A 14492-nucleotide genomic window follows, 5' to 3' on the forward strand; every position below is an offset into this window, starting at 1 on the left:
CTATGCAGCCCCGCTGCTGGCTCTCCGTCTCCTCCGTGCCCGGACACCGCTGGCCAACGGTGCCGAGTCCCGACCTGTGGCGATCACGCCACTTTCCTCCTCCTGCCCTGCGTGGCCTCCTCCTGTCTTTAATTCCACACTCTCCCCCAGCCCTTCCGGTTCCTGTCCTTAAAAGCTCTCTCTCTCCCCACGTGACCCTAACTCCTCCCACCTGTTACGTCACATCCCGCGAGCCCGTTTACGCTCGCATTACATATGTTTCCGAGCTCCCAATGCACACGTCGCCCATCTCCATGTACATAATCGAGGTATGGTAACAATCATTGCCTGTACGACGCCACATTGCGTCGTTACCTTACGAGTGACTCAACTCGGAACTTTCTGTGTAGGAGTCTGTGCGTGGGATCAAGGCACAGATCAGCCGAGAGTTTGAGCGCCGCAGGGAGCAGCTTACGGAGGAGGAGAGGGAGGCGCTTGAGCGCGTGGATGAGGAGGGCTGCTCCGTACTGTCACGCATCCAGGCGGACATCGCTTGCTACGAGAGCAGAGCACGCGGCCTGGAGCAGGAGATCAACCAGCTGCTCGCCGCCCTCGCCGTGCAGGACCCACTCTCCTTCCTGCAGGTGGCAGCACCTCCATTCACTCGCCGTGGTAGCTAGGATATGTTAAGTACCTCGCCTGGTATGCAGGAGGTCGTGGGTTCAATTATAACCCTGACGCCGGCTATATATTTGGATTTAGTGGTATCTCTCACCCTGTAGTCGTGTGGATTTTTCCCTGGGTCTCCCGGTTTTCCCTCCATATTTAGAAACGTTCTTTTTGTAGTATTTGGCTGATATACATTTCCATGTGATAAGCCACTTTGTTGAGCTATCATTTGTGGCCAGGTTACTTCTGAAAAAGAGCTATATAGCTCAGTGGGCCTTACCTGGCAAAGTATTTTATTATTATTATAGTTTATACTCACAGTCTTGGTTTCTCAAAAGAGGGTTGATCTACAACTAGGATAGGTGCACCTCGCTGTGAGATGTTGACATTGTTGGCTATCTTATTTCAGTGTTTATTGATCTAGGAGGAAGTGGTGGTCTCCAGAAATAAATGCGCTTTTGCTTCTAAGTGACATTCAGACCTGGAATTGTCCAGTACAACATCGCCATTTAGCCGGCCTGGTATGCAGGAGGTCATGGGTCCGACCCTGATCCTGGCGACGCCTGCGGTAAATTTAGAGTTTGCATTTCGCTCTGTTCTCTCCCACCGTGGTCAAGTATATTATTCTTTGGATCATCCGGTTCATCTCCTCCACATTTATAATCAACGTTACGCGTTTAAGGTATTTGGCTGCTACTTCAAATGTCAACTGGATAAACCAATTTGTTGAGCTATGATGTGTGACCAGGTCGCTTCTAAAAAAACAGCAAAATAGCTCAGTGGGCCTTACCTGATGAAATAAAAAGTTTGGTTTATTCAGAGTTCGAAACATGAGTTGTTGAAAATTACTTAACCAATTTTTTAGCTGCTAGACTAGACCTGCAAAGAGTGGTTTTGTTATTGGTTGGGGTCCATGTCCAGTTAAATGAATCCTGTTTGTGATGCAAAGAGTACAAAAGCAATTCAAGTATCAAAGTATTAATAGCTCTGGTTGAGAATTGATGCCTTGCAATAGGTATCTGTTTGGTGTTTGAACATCTTAACGCCTATTTTAATACTCAGAAAGGATAAAGCCTTTGCTTATTTTTTTTATAATTGATTTGAAGCTTTCGTGACTGCAGGAATCCATACTCTTTGGTTATTTCGGTAAAGTCACGTAGATAGAAAAAATAAAATAAAAATAAATCATGCAACACAAGCGGTCGAAACGTCGCGATAATTTTGTATTTAATTGTTTCTACCTACGTGAAATTACCGGAAGAACCAAAGAGTATAATCTCGATATTGACAAATAGGTCCATTAGAGAGCCCTGTGTTTCACCATTCTCGGTGTGCAGGTATTTGTTAATTCCCTGATGTCACGCTCCACTGTAAACAGCAGGTGGAGGTGGGGCATCTGTTTAGGATGTCAATGTTAATTTGAAATGCGGGTTTGTGTTTTTCAGGATCCCCTGCATGAGAATCTCTGGTCAGTGCCAACCCAGACTCAATCTCGAGCTCTGTCTGTCACCTGGTGGACAAATCAGCAAACGGTCGTGATGTGATTCCTAATAAATCCAATTGTATGCAGTTGTATCCCATATAGGCAGTCCTTGGATTATGCACGTAATTTGTTCCTGATACTTATTCGTAAGTCGAACGGTTCTGGAACTCGAACCCAATAATGCACCATATTTAAATGCCAACACAGTCAGTGTTATAAATAGTGTTATGGTTCAACAAAGAGGGAAGCATTGTTAAACTCCTAATTAAGAATAAATATCGAAAGAGGGAAGCATTGTTAAACTCATGATTTAGAATACATATCGAAAGAGGGAAGCATTGTTAAACTCATAAGTAAGAATAAATATCGTACATAGTAAATACAACATCAAATTAAGTAACATGAATAGAAAAAAAGTAATATTTTCACTTTCCTTGATGCTAGTTTGTAGTCGGAAGAGGGGCGATGAGTCACCACAATTGTACAGACACACAAACGGGCATGTGCGCATGCACACACACAAAGGACACCCCAACAACAACAATCCCATGTGTAGCCTTAACAGGCTGTTTGGGGCAAGTGCTGTTAGCGAGCAGCGCCTAAGAAGGCTGCCACTGTGGCACACGAGGGGGATGTTGGTTCCTAAGTCGAGAACTGTCTGTCTTGTCCATGTGTAGAGAAACATCAACCCTCATTAGATTGTATGTGTCCCGTGCTGTGTGTAGAGAGACACAGACCCCCATTTGACTCTGTGTGACCCACGCTGTGTGTAGCGAGACACAGACCCTCATTAAACTCTGTGTGTCCCATGCTATGTGTAGAAAGACACAGACCCTCATTAGAGTCTGTGTCCCATGCTGTGTGCAGAGATACACAGACCCTCATTAGACTCTCTGTGTCCCATGTTGTGGGTAGAGAGACACAGACCATCATTAGACTCGGTGTGTGTACCGTGCTGTGTAGAGAGACATGGACCCTCATTAGACTCTGTGTGTATCACGCTGTGTGTGTAGAGAGACAGGGACCCTCATTAGACTCTGTGTGTGTCCTGTTCTGTGAGTGCAGGAGGAGCTCAGTCTCCCAGGAGACTCAGGATGACCCAGCCCCCGTCTCCCATGGTCTGAACCTCACAAAAGTCATCTTAGTGTGCGGCGTCCAAACTAAACTTCTGTCTTTTCTCGGTACGTTCCTCTGCCACGACGATCTTCGTTAGACTCCATTACAGACTCCAAAATGCCGACAAATCCTACCCATTTGGAGGGCGTCCTCTATTTTACCCAGGTTGAGTGCATTAATGCAGGGTAACCAGTTGGCAAGGGAGACCTGCGTCTATTCAGATCATGAAACGGGAACCGAGGTGCTGGGTGAAAGATCGCTAACAACACGAAGGGTCTCACTCATCAAGAGTTGGAAACAACAACAGCAACGTGACAGTGCGTTTCTTGAGAGCAAAAGGGCAACTTTGTAAGCTATGGATGAAGCATGTTCCAGTCCCGTCACGCTCATTCAGACATTGACCATCACGCGTTGGTGCAGTGGGTTCACGGTTGGTTGACGAAAGTGGCTGCTAGGTGAGAATTAAGATGAACATGAACCGAATGATAAGTTACTTATTGCTCTTAGGGCACTCACTGCAGGAAAATTGAGATTAAACTGTTAACATAAAACGAAGTGCAGGATGGATATTGCAACTGTTTCATCATCGAAAAGGCAGCATTCATAACCCAGGACTTAAAAAGTACAAGGGAATGTAAAAGATTGACTGGGTCTCATAGTTTCAGTACAAGATCCTCATTTACAGCCCTTTGTCAATCCATCTCTGGATGAAGGCCTCCAAATAGTGTCGAATATGGAGGTTGCTTGACCATACTTCACCACGGTGGCCACTGTGTGTCTGTGTTTTTGTTAATGGGTAGGACAAGGACCAGTTCTAATCGCTCGGCCCAATTGTTAGCCACAACCAGTAATCAAACTGATGTCGCTTGGTTCACAGCGACACGAGTGAACAACAACAACTGCTGGTTCACCCACTGCTCCAGCACGAGATTACTCTCACTCAAGTGACAGCTGATTGGATCGCTGCAGCGAGATTCTTGACACATAGCAATCACCGTGCATCACTACACGAAGTTCAGAGAGCCGGACTAAGGCAGCTTTCGGATTCTAAGAGTGCAATCACAACGGATGATGCAATCGCGGTCAAAATACATCCCAGACTAAACACTCACACTCTCGCTACCTTACCCACACACCCTTGCTACCTCACCCACACACCCACTCACACTCTTATCACCCCACTCACTCATCTTCCCACTCACCCACCTACTCACCCACCCACTCACCATCTCACTCCCTCACTCACCCGCTCACCCACCCACTCACACTCTTACTCTGCCACCTCCCTCTCTCACACTCTTATTACCTCACTCACCCACCCACTCACCACACTGCAGGCCACCTTACTTCTCTTTCTGCATCTTCCCTCGCTCCCATCCACTTGGGAGACCTCTCATCTCTGCTCCCAAGATGCTACACGAACCACGCCTAAGTCAACAAATGTATTCATTCTAATTTATTGCAACTTGTTTTGTGCTGTTTGTTGCTGCAAGCTCGGCGTTTTGTGTCCAGAATCCTCGATTTGAAAATGAAAGGATGCCCAAAGCTCAGAGAGCCACACATCATTGCCAACAAGGTTTTTGCCACCAAGTACTAAGTCATGTTTTGCAGAGGGGTCAAATACTTATTTCCCTCATTAAAATGCAAATCAATTGAACATTTTTGACTTGCGTTTTTCTGAATTTTGATGTTGTTATTCTGTCTCTCACTGTTCAAATAAACCTACCATTAAAATTATAGACTGATCATTTCTTTGTCAGGGGGCAAACGTACAAAATCAGCAGGTGATCAAATACTTTTTTCCCTTACTGTAGTTGTGAGGAGTTAAGCACTGTAGGGCTATCACATTAAGAGTACACGTATAGAGACACAAATAGAGGTCACTGCGTTGTTGCGGTGGACACGGTTTTTGGGGTGCCGCTGAGCACCGGGAGCCTCCATTGGAGGTTTGAGGGACACGTGACTGGGAGCGGGGAGCTCCGGTCTTGATATAGCAGGGGGCGTGGCCAAGGCCGTAGCGAGGCCGCTGCCAGGGAAGTAAAGGGGGGTGCTGAGGGGATTCGGGGCTCGTTTGTGGGGATCAATTGAAAGGTCGTCGCTCTTCGCTCCTCGTTTGTCGTGTAGTCTTGACTGGGATTCGTGGGTCAGGCAGCATGTGTGCTGCTGACTCGTTCGTTTAGTTTAACTCACACACACATAGCGACAGATAGCCACACCTATCTAGAGGACTCAGAGTGTTCATAGTTTGTTTATTAAACGTGTTACCTCCAACTTATAGTGTGTGCGCCCCCGTGTATGTTACACACTACACAGGCATCAGAAGTGATTGTTAGTTACATGTAGCTAGGTAGCGATTATATATGCTGACTAGGCAAAAAGCTCTCACCCAGTCACCTTCGGATGAAGAGACGGATGACGGGGTGACGCCACGGATGGCCCCGGGTGCTGAAACCCTGGTGATGAAGGGCGGGGAGATCCTGGCGCCAGCGCAGCAGTGGGAACAAGCGTTTGGTTTGCCGCCACTGCCAGGGAGGGAGTGCTGCTCCAGGAAGGATTGTCTCGGCAACCTCCAAGCTGCTGCCGCAGCTTTGGCTGCTGTGTTACAGCAGTAGGACGCCGACGCAGTGTTAACGCTGCACCCGCAGACATCCCTCGCCTTTTCCGGCATGCAGGAATCAGCAAAGGCTTACGCCGGGCGGGAGCCCACCAAAACCCAAGCTGCGCTTGAAGCATATCCCGCCAAAATCGACCACCCGCCAACAGCGCTGCGAGCCGACTGCGGTTTGTGAAGGCGCCTTCCCTTTGTTCGCGAGTTTGCCGCTGCTGGTGGTGACTGGGACGCTTTCCACCATGGTTTATCCACCACCTGCACGCTGGCAGGGTGGATGGAGAAGGCGCTGTTGGTGCTCCCTACGGCGCTCGACGACGACGACGCGCTGGCGGCGTTCGACGCTATTCCCGACGGCGACAAAGCGACACTCGCTCAAGCGCTCGCACAAATGGGGGCGATTTTCACCGCACCGTCATCAAGGTGCCACAGGTTTGCTACACGCGGGCGAGGAAAGGCCGAGATGCCCCTTGCCTATCGCATAGCACTCCTAGCTTTGGCAAAGTTGGCGTTTCCCAGGATGGACCAAGTCGGCCGGGATTCACTCATCCTCGAGAAAATGCTGCTGCTGGCCCAAGACCTCCATGTCGTTTTGCCAGTTACAGAAGACAACGACGTGACTTTCTTTCCAGTTGCGAGGTGCCTCGAGGCACATTTTAACACCTGTCAGCGTGCCGGCATGGTCGCAAGCATGGGTCCAGCCAAAAAGGAGGGAGCACCCACGGGAAATTGGCTTCAACAAACCGCCTTTTCCCGTCCAACGGCGCATCTGGAAAGGGTCGGCGGAGCACCACCAGGGCATATGAGATCGGCCACGGGGGGCTTCCCCTCGCCTGAGGGACGGCCCGGTCATGTATTTTAAGTGTGGGCTGCCGGGTCATGTGTCCATGGGGTACCGTGCTCGACGTGGAGGGCCTTCAATGATGACGCCGCCTGCTGATTGTTGTCCCTTTGCTCCGCTGGGCCCTCAGGCGAATATACGGCACACCCCACACACAGCCCCTTGTCTCACCTCAGTCATCTGTTTTAACGTCGCGAGTCACGGATTTGCGTTGGGATGCATTGTCTTCCGATTGAGAGTTTGTGCGTGACGGTTGGCCTCGGAACCCCGTGCAAGTGACGGCCCTGCCACGCCGTATTGTTGCAGCTGCGGCGGATTCATCTGCGGTTGTGGGGACTGTCGAAGGTGTCGAGGTGCGGGTCCTTGTTGACATTGGTGCGTCAACGACCATCATTTCGGAAATGTTTTTTGAGTGCTTGCCGCCAAAATCGCGTGCCATTTTTCCCATTTCAATTCCCTGCTTGGCCGCGTAGGGGACATCCGGTTGACGGGTCCGGTACTCATTTCTAAATCTTTAGCCGTATGCTGTCTGTTAGGGACCGATTTCCTAAGTAAAATGCCGCTCAAAATCCTGGTGGATAAGGGCTGCATTGAGTTACCGTCGGGCCACCGAATGGCATTTTTATCATCACCGACTTTGTTTCACACAGCAAATGTTTCGGTCCCTCCAAAGGCAAAGAAAACGGTGAAAATTCCCCCAGTGTACAGATGCGGTTCCTTTGCATCTAAAGGAAGAATCTCGATCACCACACGGTTTCACATGCTGGTTCCCTCCACCAAGGCAGTTTGCGCTCAACATTTAGTCTGCTTGCAGACATTGGTAGCAAGCGATCGACAACCTTTCATCCAGGTTTTGAACATCAATCCGGGTGTGTCAGCGATTTAGAGAGCACTGTCTTGGCTCATGCGTCAGCCGCACGTTGCGAGGAAAAAACGGCAGGAACATGGATGTTGCAGCGGCGGTGGGGCAGGGTGAGGACAGTGACGAGGCATGGTTAGATACTCTATGTTCCATGAGCAAATATTTGTCAACGGCACAGAAGCTTGATCTGTGTGTGCTCTTAACGGAATTCTCCGATGTCTTTAGCAGTTCCAAATTCGATATTGGCTGCACGCCTCTCTCCCGTATCAATGTGGTGCACCCCCACATTAATACGGGAGATTCTGCTCCTATTCGTCTAAATCCTTGTCACCTAAGTCCCAAAGAGAAAGACCATGTGCACCACGCGGTTGACGAGATGGTGGCTGCCGACATTATCTCTCCTTCCAACAGCCCTTGGGGGGTGCCCATCATTCTTGTTAAAAAGCAGGATGGCAGTTTGAGGTTCTGCGTGGATTTCCGCAGACTCAACAATGTCTGCGTGGCAGATGTGTACCCGCTGCCACGGATGGACGACTCGTTGGACGCTTTGTCGGGGGTGCGGTTCTTCTTCACGCTTGATTTCCTGTCAGGATTTTGGCAGTTGCCTTTAGATGACAGCTCTAGGCCAAAAACTGCATTCCATACACCCCCGGGGCCCTTTTAAGTTCAACTGGCTTCCGATGGGACTTCACTCAGCTCTGGCCACATTTCAACGGCTGATGGAGCTGGTATTAGCAGGCCTACAATGGGACACGTGCTTGATTCACCATGACGACGTCATTGTATTCGGATGTAAGTTCGAGGAGCACCTACAGAGATTAAGGGCTGTTTTCCTCAAAATGCGGGCTGCTAAATTGAAGTTTAAGCCGCAGAAGTGACACCTGTTGCAAAGATCGGTCAAGTACTTAGGCCACATCGTCAGCGAATCTGGGATATCAACGGACCCTGACAAAATTGCGCGCATGCGCACATGGCCAACCCCCAAGTCGTTGTGTGAAGTATGTAGTTTTGTCTGGTTCGCCTCTTATCAATGTTTCGTCCCCGGGTTCGCTACGATCGCAAAACCACTCCACGTCCTCACGGCCAAGGGTCAGAAATTTCGGTGGGGGGAGGAGGCTGCATTTGCCACGCTGCGTGACAGCCTGGTCAACCCGCCTCCCCTTCGGTAACCCGATTTTTCTTTGCCCTTCATCCTTGATACAGACGCTAGCAACACGGGTTTAAATGCCGTTTTATCACAGGTTGTGGATGGAGTAGAGCGCGTGGTTGCATACGGGAGAAGAGTGCTGTCCCCGGCGGAGCAATGCTGCTGCATTACACATCCAGAGTTGCTGGCGATAGTTTCTTTCATCCGGCAGTACCGGCTGTACCTCTACGGACGCAAGTTCGAGGTGCGCTCGGATGACGCGGCTCTGCAGTACGCGCTGCATGCTGAGCAGTCGTCCGGCCAGCTGTCCCGTTGACTTGAGGTCCTTTAGGACTATGCATTAGTAGTTTTTTATAGAAAGGGCGTCGGCTACACGAATGCTGACACATTGTCATATTTACCACCTAGAGACAAGAGTGCGTGCATTTCGGGCGCGGGACAGTGCAGGCTCGCCGATTCAGCTCCGCCACGTAGTTGTCACTGCAACCGATATCGCGCACACAGATGCAGCTGACATGCGTGACCACACGCTCGGTATAACCAACACCGAGTGGGGGCGACTCCATGTGGCGGACGCCTCCTTGCTCACTATTAGATGCCGTGTTTGTGACTCCGTGGAGTGAAAGAGCCGACAAGTGTTATCCATGGTAATCCTGCGAGGGGGCCTCCTGATGCGATGGGATGCAGAATTACGAAAATACGTGTTCGTTCCCACCATTCTGCGGGGCAAGTTGATTTGAGCAACACACAAATGCGTTATGTATTTGGGGGTCAAAAGGACCCTGTCCACCCTTCACCTAAACGTTTTCTGGCCCGGCATGACTGCTGACGTTCAGAATGTGCTGAGAGGGAACACTGAATGCGTCTGCCAAAAACCTCCACCAAAAATGGCGTGCCCGCCTCTCCAATTGATTTGTGTATCCTGTGTGAATGAGCTTGATGTGCTCGATATGCTTGTTCCATTACCCACCACCCCACGGGTAAACAAGTATTTTCTGGTGGGTGTAGAGTACTTTTCTTGGTGCCGGACCAGTGGGCTGCGACGCCTTTCTCCACGGGTATGTTCTGGATAAGGGAGCCCTGGGACTCCTTCTCACGGATCAGGGCAATAATTTTTCATCTCAGCTGCAAAAGGAGGTGTGTGACAAGCTGGGCACCAAAAAGATCTGCACTTCGCCTTATCACCCGCAGACTGACAGCATGGTGGAGCACCTACACAGGACCCTGACATCCATGCTATGCCAGCGGGTCAATGTGGAACAAACCGACTGGGACCTGCATGTCCCAGGTATTCTTGTCGCTTATTGATTAGCCCCTTATGCGTCCACCGTTTTTCTAATGTAAGGGAAGGAGCACAATCTGCCTATTGATGTCCAGCTGAATCCGGATCTGGCTCGTAAGAAAATGCCTGACCGTGTACACTTTACCCTCCAGTGCTTGTCAGAGGCTAGGGAGGCCTCCTGAGGTAATTCGGTTTTAAAACAAGCTGCTACAAGCGGTGGGTGGGGATCCGGGAAACTGGGACCAAATGGGTAGTCGAGGATAGGGTGTGGCTTTACTGCCCCCAGGTCCCCGTGGGGACGTCCCCTAACCTATATAAACCTTGGCGAGGCCCCGTGGAAATCGTTGAGGTAAAGAGCCCGCAAAGCGTCCACATCCAATTCAGTCGCAGGTGCTGGTTCGTGCATGCGTCGCGTCTTAAACCGTTTTGTCCGCTTTATGGTGTTCCTTCATCTCCATTCCCTGGGGTCTGTGTGTTGGGTGCGCCCGACGAGCTGGGGCATGCATCAATGGATACGATGCCTCAGGGGTGCTCTGTCTCTTCACCTACAGGGCAGCAGCACCTGAGGTCTGCGGAGCAGCCGGCTACACCTCCGGTTTCGGTTCCAATTGGGGAAGGACATCCATCGTCCAGCCCTTCTTCTCCGGTCAGACAGCCTTCTCCTTCTCTGCTTCGGGAGGGGCCATGCCCCTCAGGCCAGCTTTGTCCCGCTCCGGAACCTCCTGCGGAGGCCTCCCCCAACCCGTCTGGGGGCCCGGCGACAAAGACACGCTCAAATTCTGGTCAGTTCCGATGATTCTCGCCTGCACGCCAAGATTTCCGCACACAAATGGGTTTCTGCCTCACTCGCGAGCCAGAGGGGCCGTTGCTTGAACCAGACCCGTCCTGTGCTCATGTGGGGGAGGCATACGTCCAGCTGTCGGATTTTGCTGGCTGCCGGGAGGGCAGATCCACCCTTGTGAATACCCGTCCTCGCTTCTTAGTTTTCCCTCGCGGATTTTGTTATAATGTTGGGGTGTTTTCCCCGCTCGCGGTGTTCATTGTTCTTGTTAACGGTTAATTGTTCTAGTTTTAAATTGCGGGCCACGCCTTGCAAATTGTGATTTAACAGTCAGCCAGATTGGCTGTGGGAAATTTTGAGGAGTTTTTCTGGAAAATGTTCTGCTTTCTCCTTCAGAATTTTGAGGTTTCCCAGCCAGGTCGGCTAAATTGTTATAGAGGGGCGGAGGTGGGGTAGTGTAGAAGCAAAAATAGAGGTCACTGCGTTGTTGCACCAGCCACGGCTTCTGGAGTTCCGCTGAGTGCCGGGAGTCTCCATTGGAGGTGTGAGGGACACGTGATCGGGAATGGGAAGCTCCGGTCTTGATACAGCAGGGGGCGTGGCCGAGGGCGTAGTGAGGCCGAGGGCATAGCGAGGCCGCAGCCAAGGATATAAAGTGGGAGCGCCAAAGGGATTTGGAGCTCGTTTGTGGGGATCAACTGAAAGGTCTTCGCTCTTCGCTCCTCGTTTGTCGTGTAGTCTTGACTGGGATTCGTGGGTCAGGCAGCATGTATGCTGCTGACCCGTTCATTTAGTTTAACTCACACGCACATAGCGACAGATAGCCACATCTATCTAGAGGACTCAGAGTGTTCATAGTTTGTTTATCAAACGTGTTTCCTCCAACTTATAGTGTGTCCGCCTCCGTGTATGTTACACACTACACACGTGGTCTAGACCGAGTGTACTTGCGGGGGTCGCTAGCCCCCGAAATCCCTCCCTCGATAATGCTAACGGCCGGGCTAGCATCATGAATCGCCCCCCCCGCTGCTAAGCGAACCGCTGCTGAGTTCCTCACCCATGGTGTGGGAGCCGTCGCCCGAGGATTCCCCTCCACCGCGGGTCCGCGTAGCAGGCATGGTTAATTACGTACGCGCACACCCACACACACAGCTCCGCACGGCACTCACTCTTGCGCCGCTCTGCGCCGCGCTGGTCGCTCACGTTACGATCGCGCACCTGGGGTACGCCGATTTCGCACGACGAGAACTTACGCATACACTGTACCACACGCGTTCACACTTATAACACGTAACGAGCACACGCAAGCGGGGCACACGCCGACACAACGACTCAAGTTGCCGCCGCCGTGCGCGCGAGATAAACCGTACAACAATGCGCAGCCGATTACGCGCTCGAGCACACGCAAGCTCGCACAAAGCCAACAGCTTCACTGCGCACCGCGGTTTCGCACACGCGAGCGGGGTGCACGCCGACACGACGACCCGTCCCCTCCCGCACTCGCGCGTGCACGTCAACACAAGTGTCGTGCAAGGACGACTCTCCTCTCACACGGCTGCGCAGGCACGCCAACACACAAAAGTGCTCTCCCCGGGCGTTAACACACACACCTCCGTACCCGCACCATCGTACAGAGACCACGGCCTTTACGCATACAACGACTCCACACCCGCGAATGCAGTGCACGCCAATACCACGTTTAAAAACACCCAACAACACGGTTTTGTTACTACGCTCGAGACTTTATTAACCCTTGTTAACCCACCGAGCCACCCGTGTGTGTGTACGAGCCAGCAAGGCGCTTCCAACCCACTCTCTAGTGGCGTGCAGCCCTATTCTATGCTGCGCTCTCTGCTACACTGCTTTCCTATTCGTCCTTACCCCGAACTAACCTTCTCCTACGGATCCCACTCTCCGCTCTGAGGTGTTGTAAGGCGCGCAATACGATACCGTCTGTAGTCCTAGGTGACCTTGCGGCGCTCAGGTCGTCCTGCAGACGATCCTGCGGCTCGCCCGATGATTCCCTCGTCGTTGACCCCGTGTCACTACTCCAGAAGAAGAGAGTCCCCTACTGCCCCTGCGTTTTCTTTTAAACTATCCACATCAAAGCTAGGCGCCCCCGTCCCGACCGCCTTGGTCTCTCGACCAATCCTGAGCCTAGGATCTCCCGCCCTTTTTCGATCCCGCCGGCCTTTTGACCTTTTTGCTAAGCAGCAGCACCGGGTCCTGATCCTAGCTATCTGCCTTGCTGACCCGTGTTTGTGTTTGTATGCGTTTCTAACTGCGGGGCTCTCTGAGCTCGCCGTGGTCGTGCGATCTCAAATCTGCCCACGGCGCCGCAGTGTTACTTAGCCTGGGAAGGGTCCTGTCCAATTCCCTGGCCCTGAGAAACCGTGGGGTAACCCCCCGAGGGGGCCCTCGGGTGAAAACTCAGGGTAGGTGACCCGACCACAAGGCCCTACGTGGGTGCGGGTGCGTGCTTATGTGGGGGGGTGATGGGGGGCAGTGCAGTGGTGGAAGCCGGGCGGCTCCCTGGCTCGGCAGAGCGGCCCCGTCGTTGTGGTACCACATACTCATACACACAGATGATAATGTATATGCTCCAGTTCAAGCGCTGCTGTTACACAATGGTGGCTAGGTAGATGTTACCTACTTCGCATGTTATACAGAAGGCCGTGGGTTTGATCCCCATCCCGATGCCTGTACATGTGGAGTTTGCATGTCTCTCTCCTTGTGGTCGCATGGATTTTTCTTCTGGTCCTCCGGTTTTTTCCATACACATTTAGAAATCTGCGTTTAGGGTATTTGGCTGCTATACAGTTCCACGTGAAAAGCCACTTCGATGAGCAATCAGCACGTGTGGCCAGGTTTCTACTGTAAAAGAGCTACGTAGCACAGTGCACCTACCGCTACGTTACCACTCACCACACCCACCTACTCTTACTACCCCACTCACTCACCTACTCACTCATCCACTCATTCACCCACTCACTCACCTACGTACACCCCCACTCACCCACTTACTCGCCAACTCATTCACCTACCTAAACCTCCATTTATTCACCCACTCACTCACCTACTCACTAGTTTATATTTCAACAGTTAATATATATATGTAATAAAGGACTCTTGCACCATGTCTGTCTCCGTTGTCCTTTATTCGGTTCGTACAACCTTGCCCGCACGGCGTCCTCGCTCAGTGTCTCCTCTGCCTCCCGCTTGGCAGCCACACTGCTGCCGTTGCTCCTGCAGCCCAGTCGCTGCTCCACCATAAAGTCCCACTGCCGCTCGTTATGCAGCCTCACTGCTGCCCGCTATGCAGCCCCACTGCTGCCCGATATGCAGCCCCGCTGCTGGTCCTCTGTCGCCTCTGTGCCCGGACACCGCTGGCCGACGGTGCCGAGTCTCCAGCTCGTGGCGGTCGCGCCACTTTCCTCCTCCTGCCCCGCGTGGCCTTCCCCTGTCTTTACTCTGACTCTATCCTCGAACCCTTCCGGTTCCTGTCCCTAAATCCTCTCCCCCACGTGACCCTAACTCCTCCCACTTGTTACGTCACATCCAGCGAGCCCATTTACGCTCGCATTACACCACCCTCCCCCGTAGAGAAAATTCCAGCCGTCCTCGGCTGAAACAGAACAAGTAATGCGAGCGACCTCCAACCATCAGCAATGACCGGACAACGGAGAATATAACAATACTAACAATAACAACAACAACAAGAACA

General features: G+C 51.7%; 1 protein-coding gene across 1 annotated transcript in view; it reads left to right on the forward strand.

Annotated features, from left to right (window-relative positions):
* The window catches only part of LOC133359443 (uncharacterized), a gene marked incomplete at its 5' end in the record, with an annotated part of 84918 nt that overhangs the window by 42795 nt on the left and 27631 nt on the right, over positions 1–14492 (forward strand). The window contains 4 exon segments of the mRNA XM_061577853.1: positions 390–623; positions 2094–2116; positions 3197–3312; positions 10539–10769. Coding sequence (XP_061433837.1) covers positions 390–623; positions 2094–2116; positions 3197–3312; positions 10539–10769 — 604 coding nt within the window.

The sequence above is a fragment of the Lethenteron reissneri genome, chromosome 65 (genome assembly GCF_015708825.2).
Source record: "Lethenteron reissneri isolate LAM-NWPU_2019-01 chromosome 65, ASM1570882v1, whole genome shotgun sequence".
NCBI lineage: Eukaryota > Metazoa > Chordata > Hyperoartia > Petromyzontiformes > Petromyzontidae > Lethenteron > Lethenteron reissneri.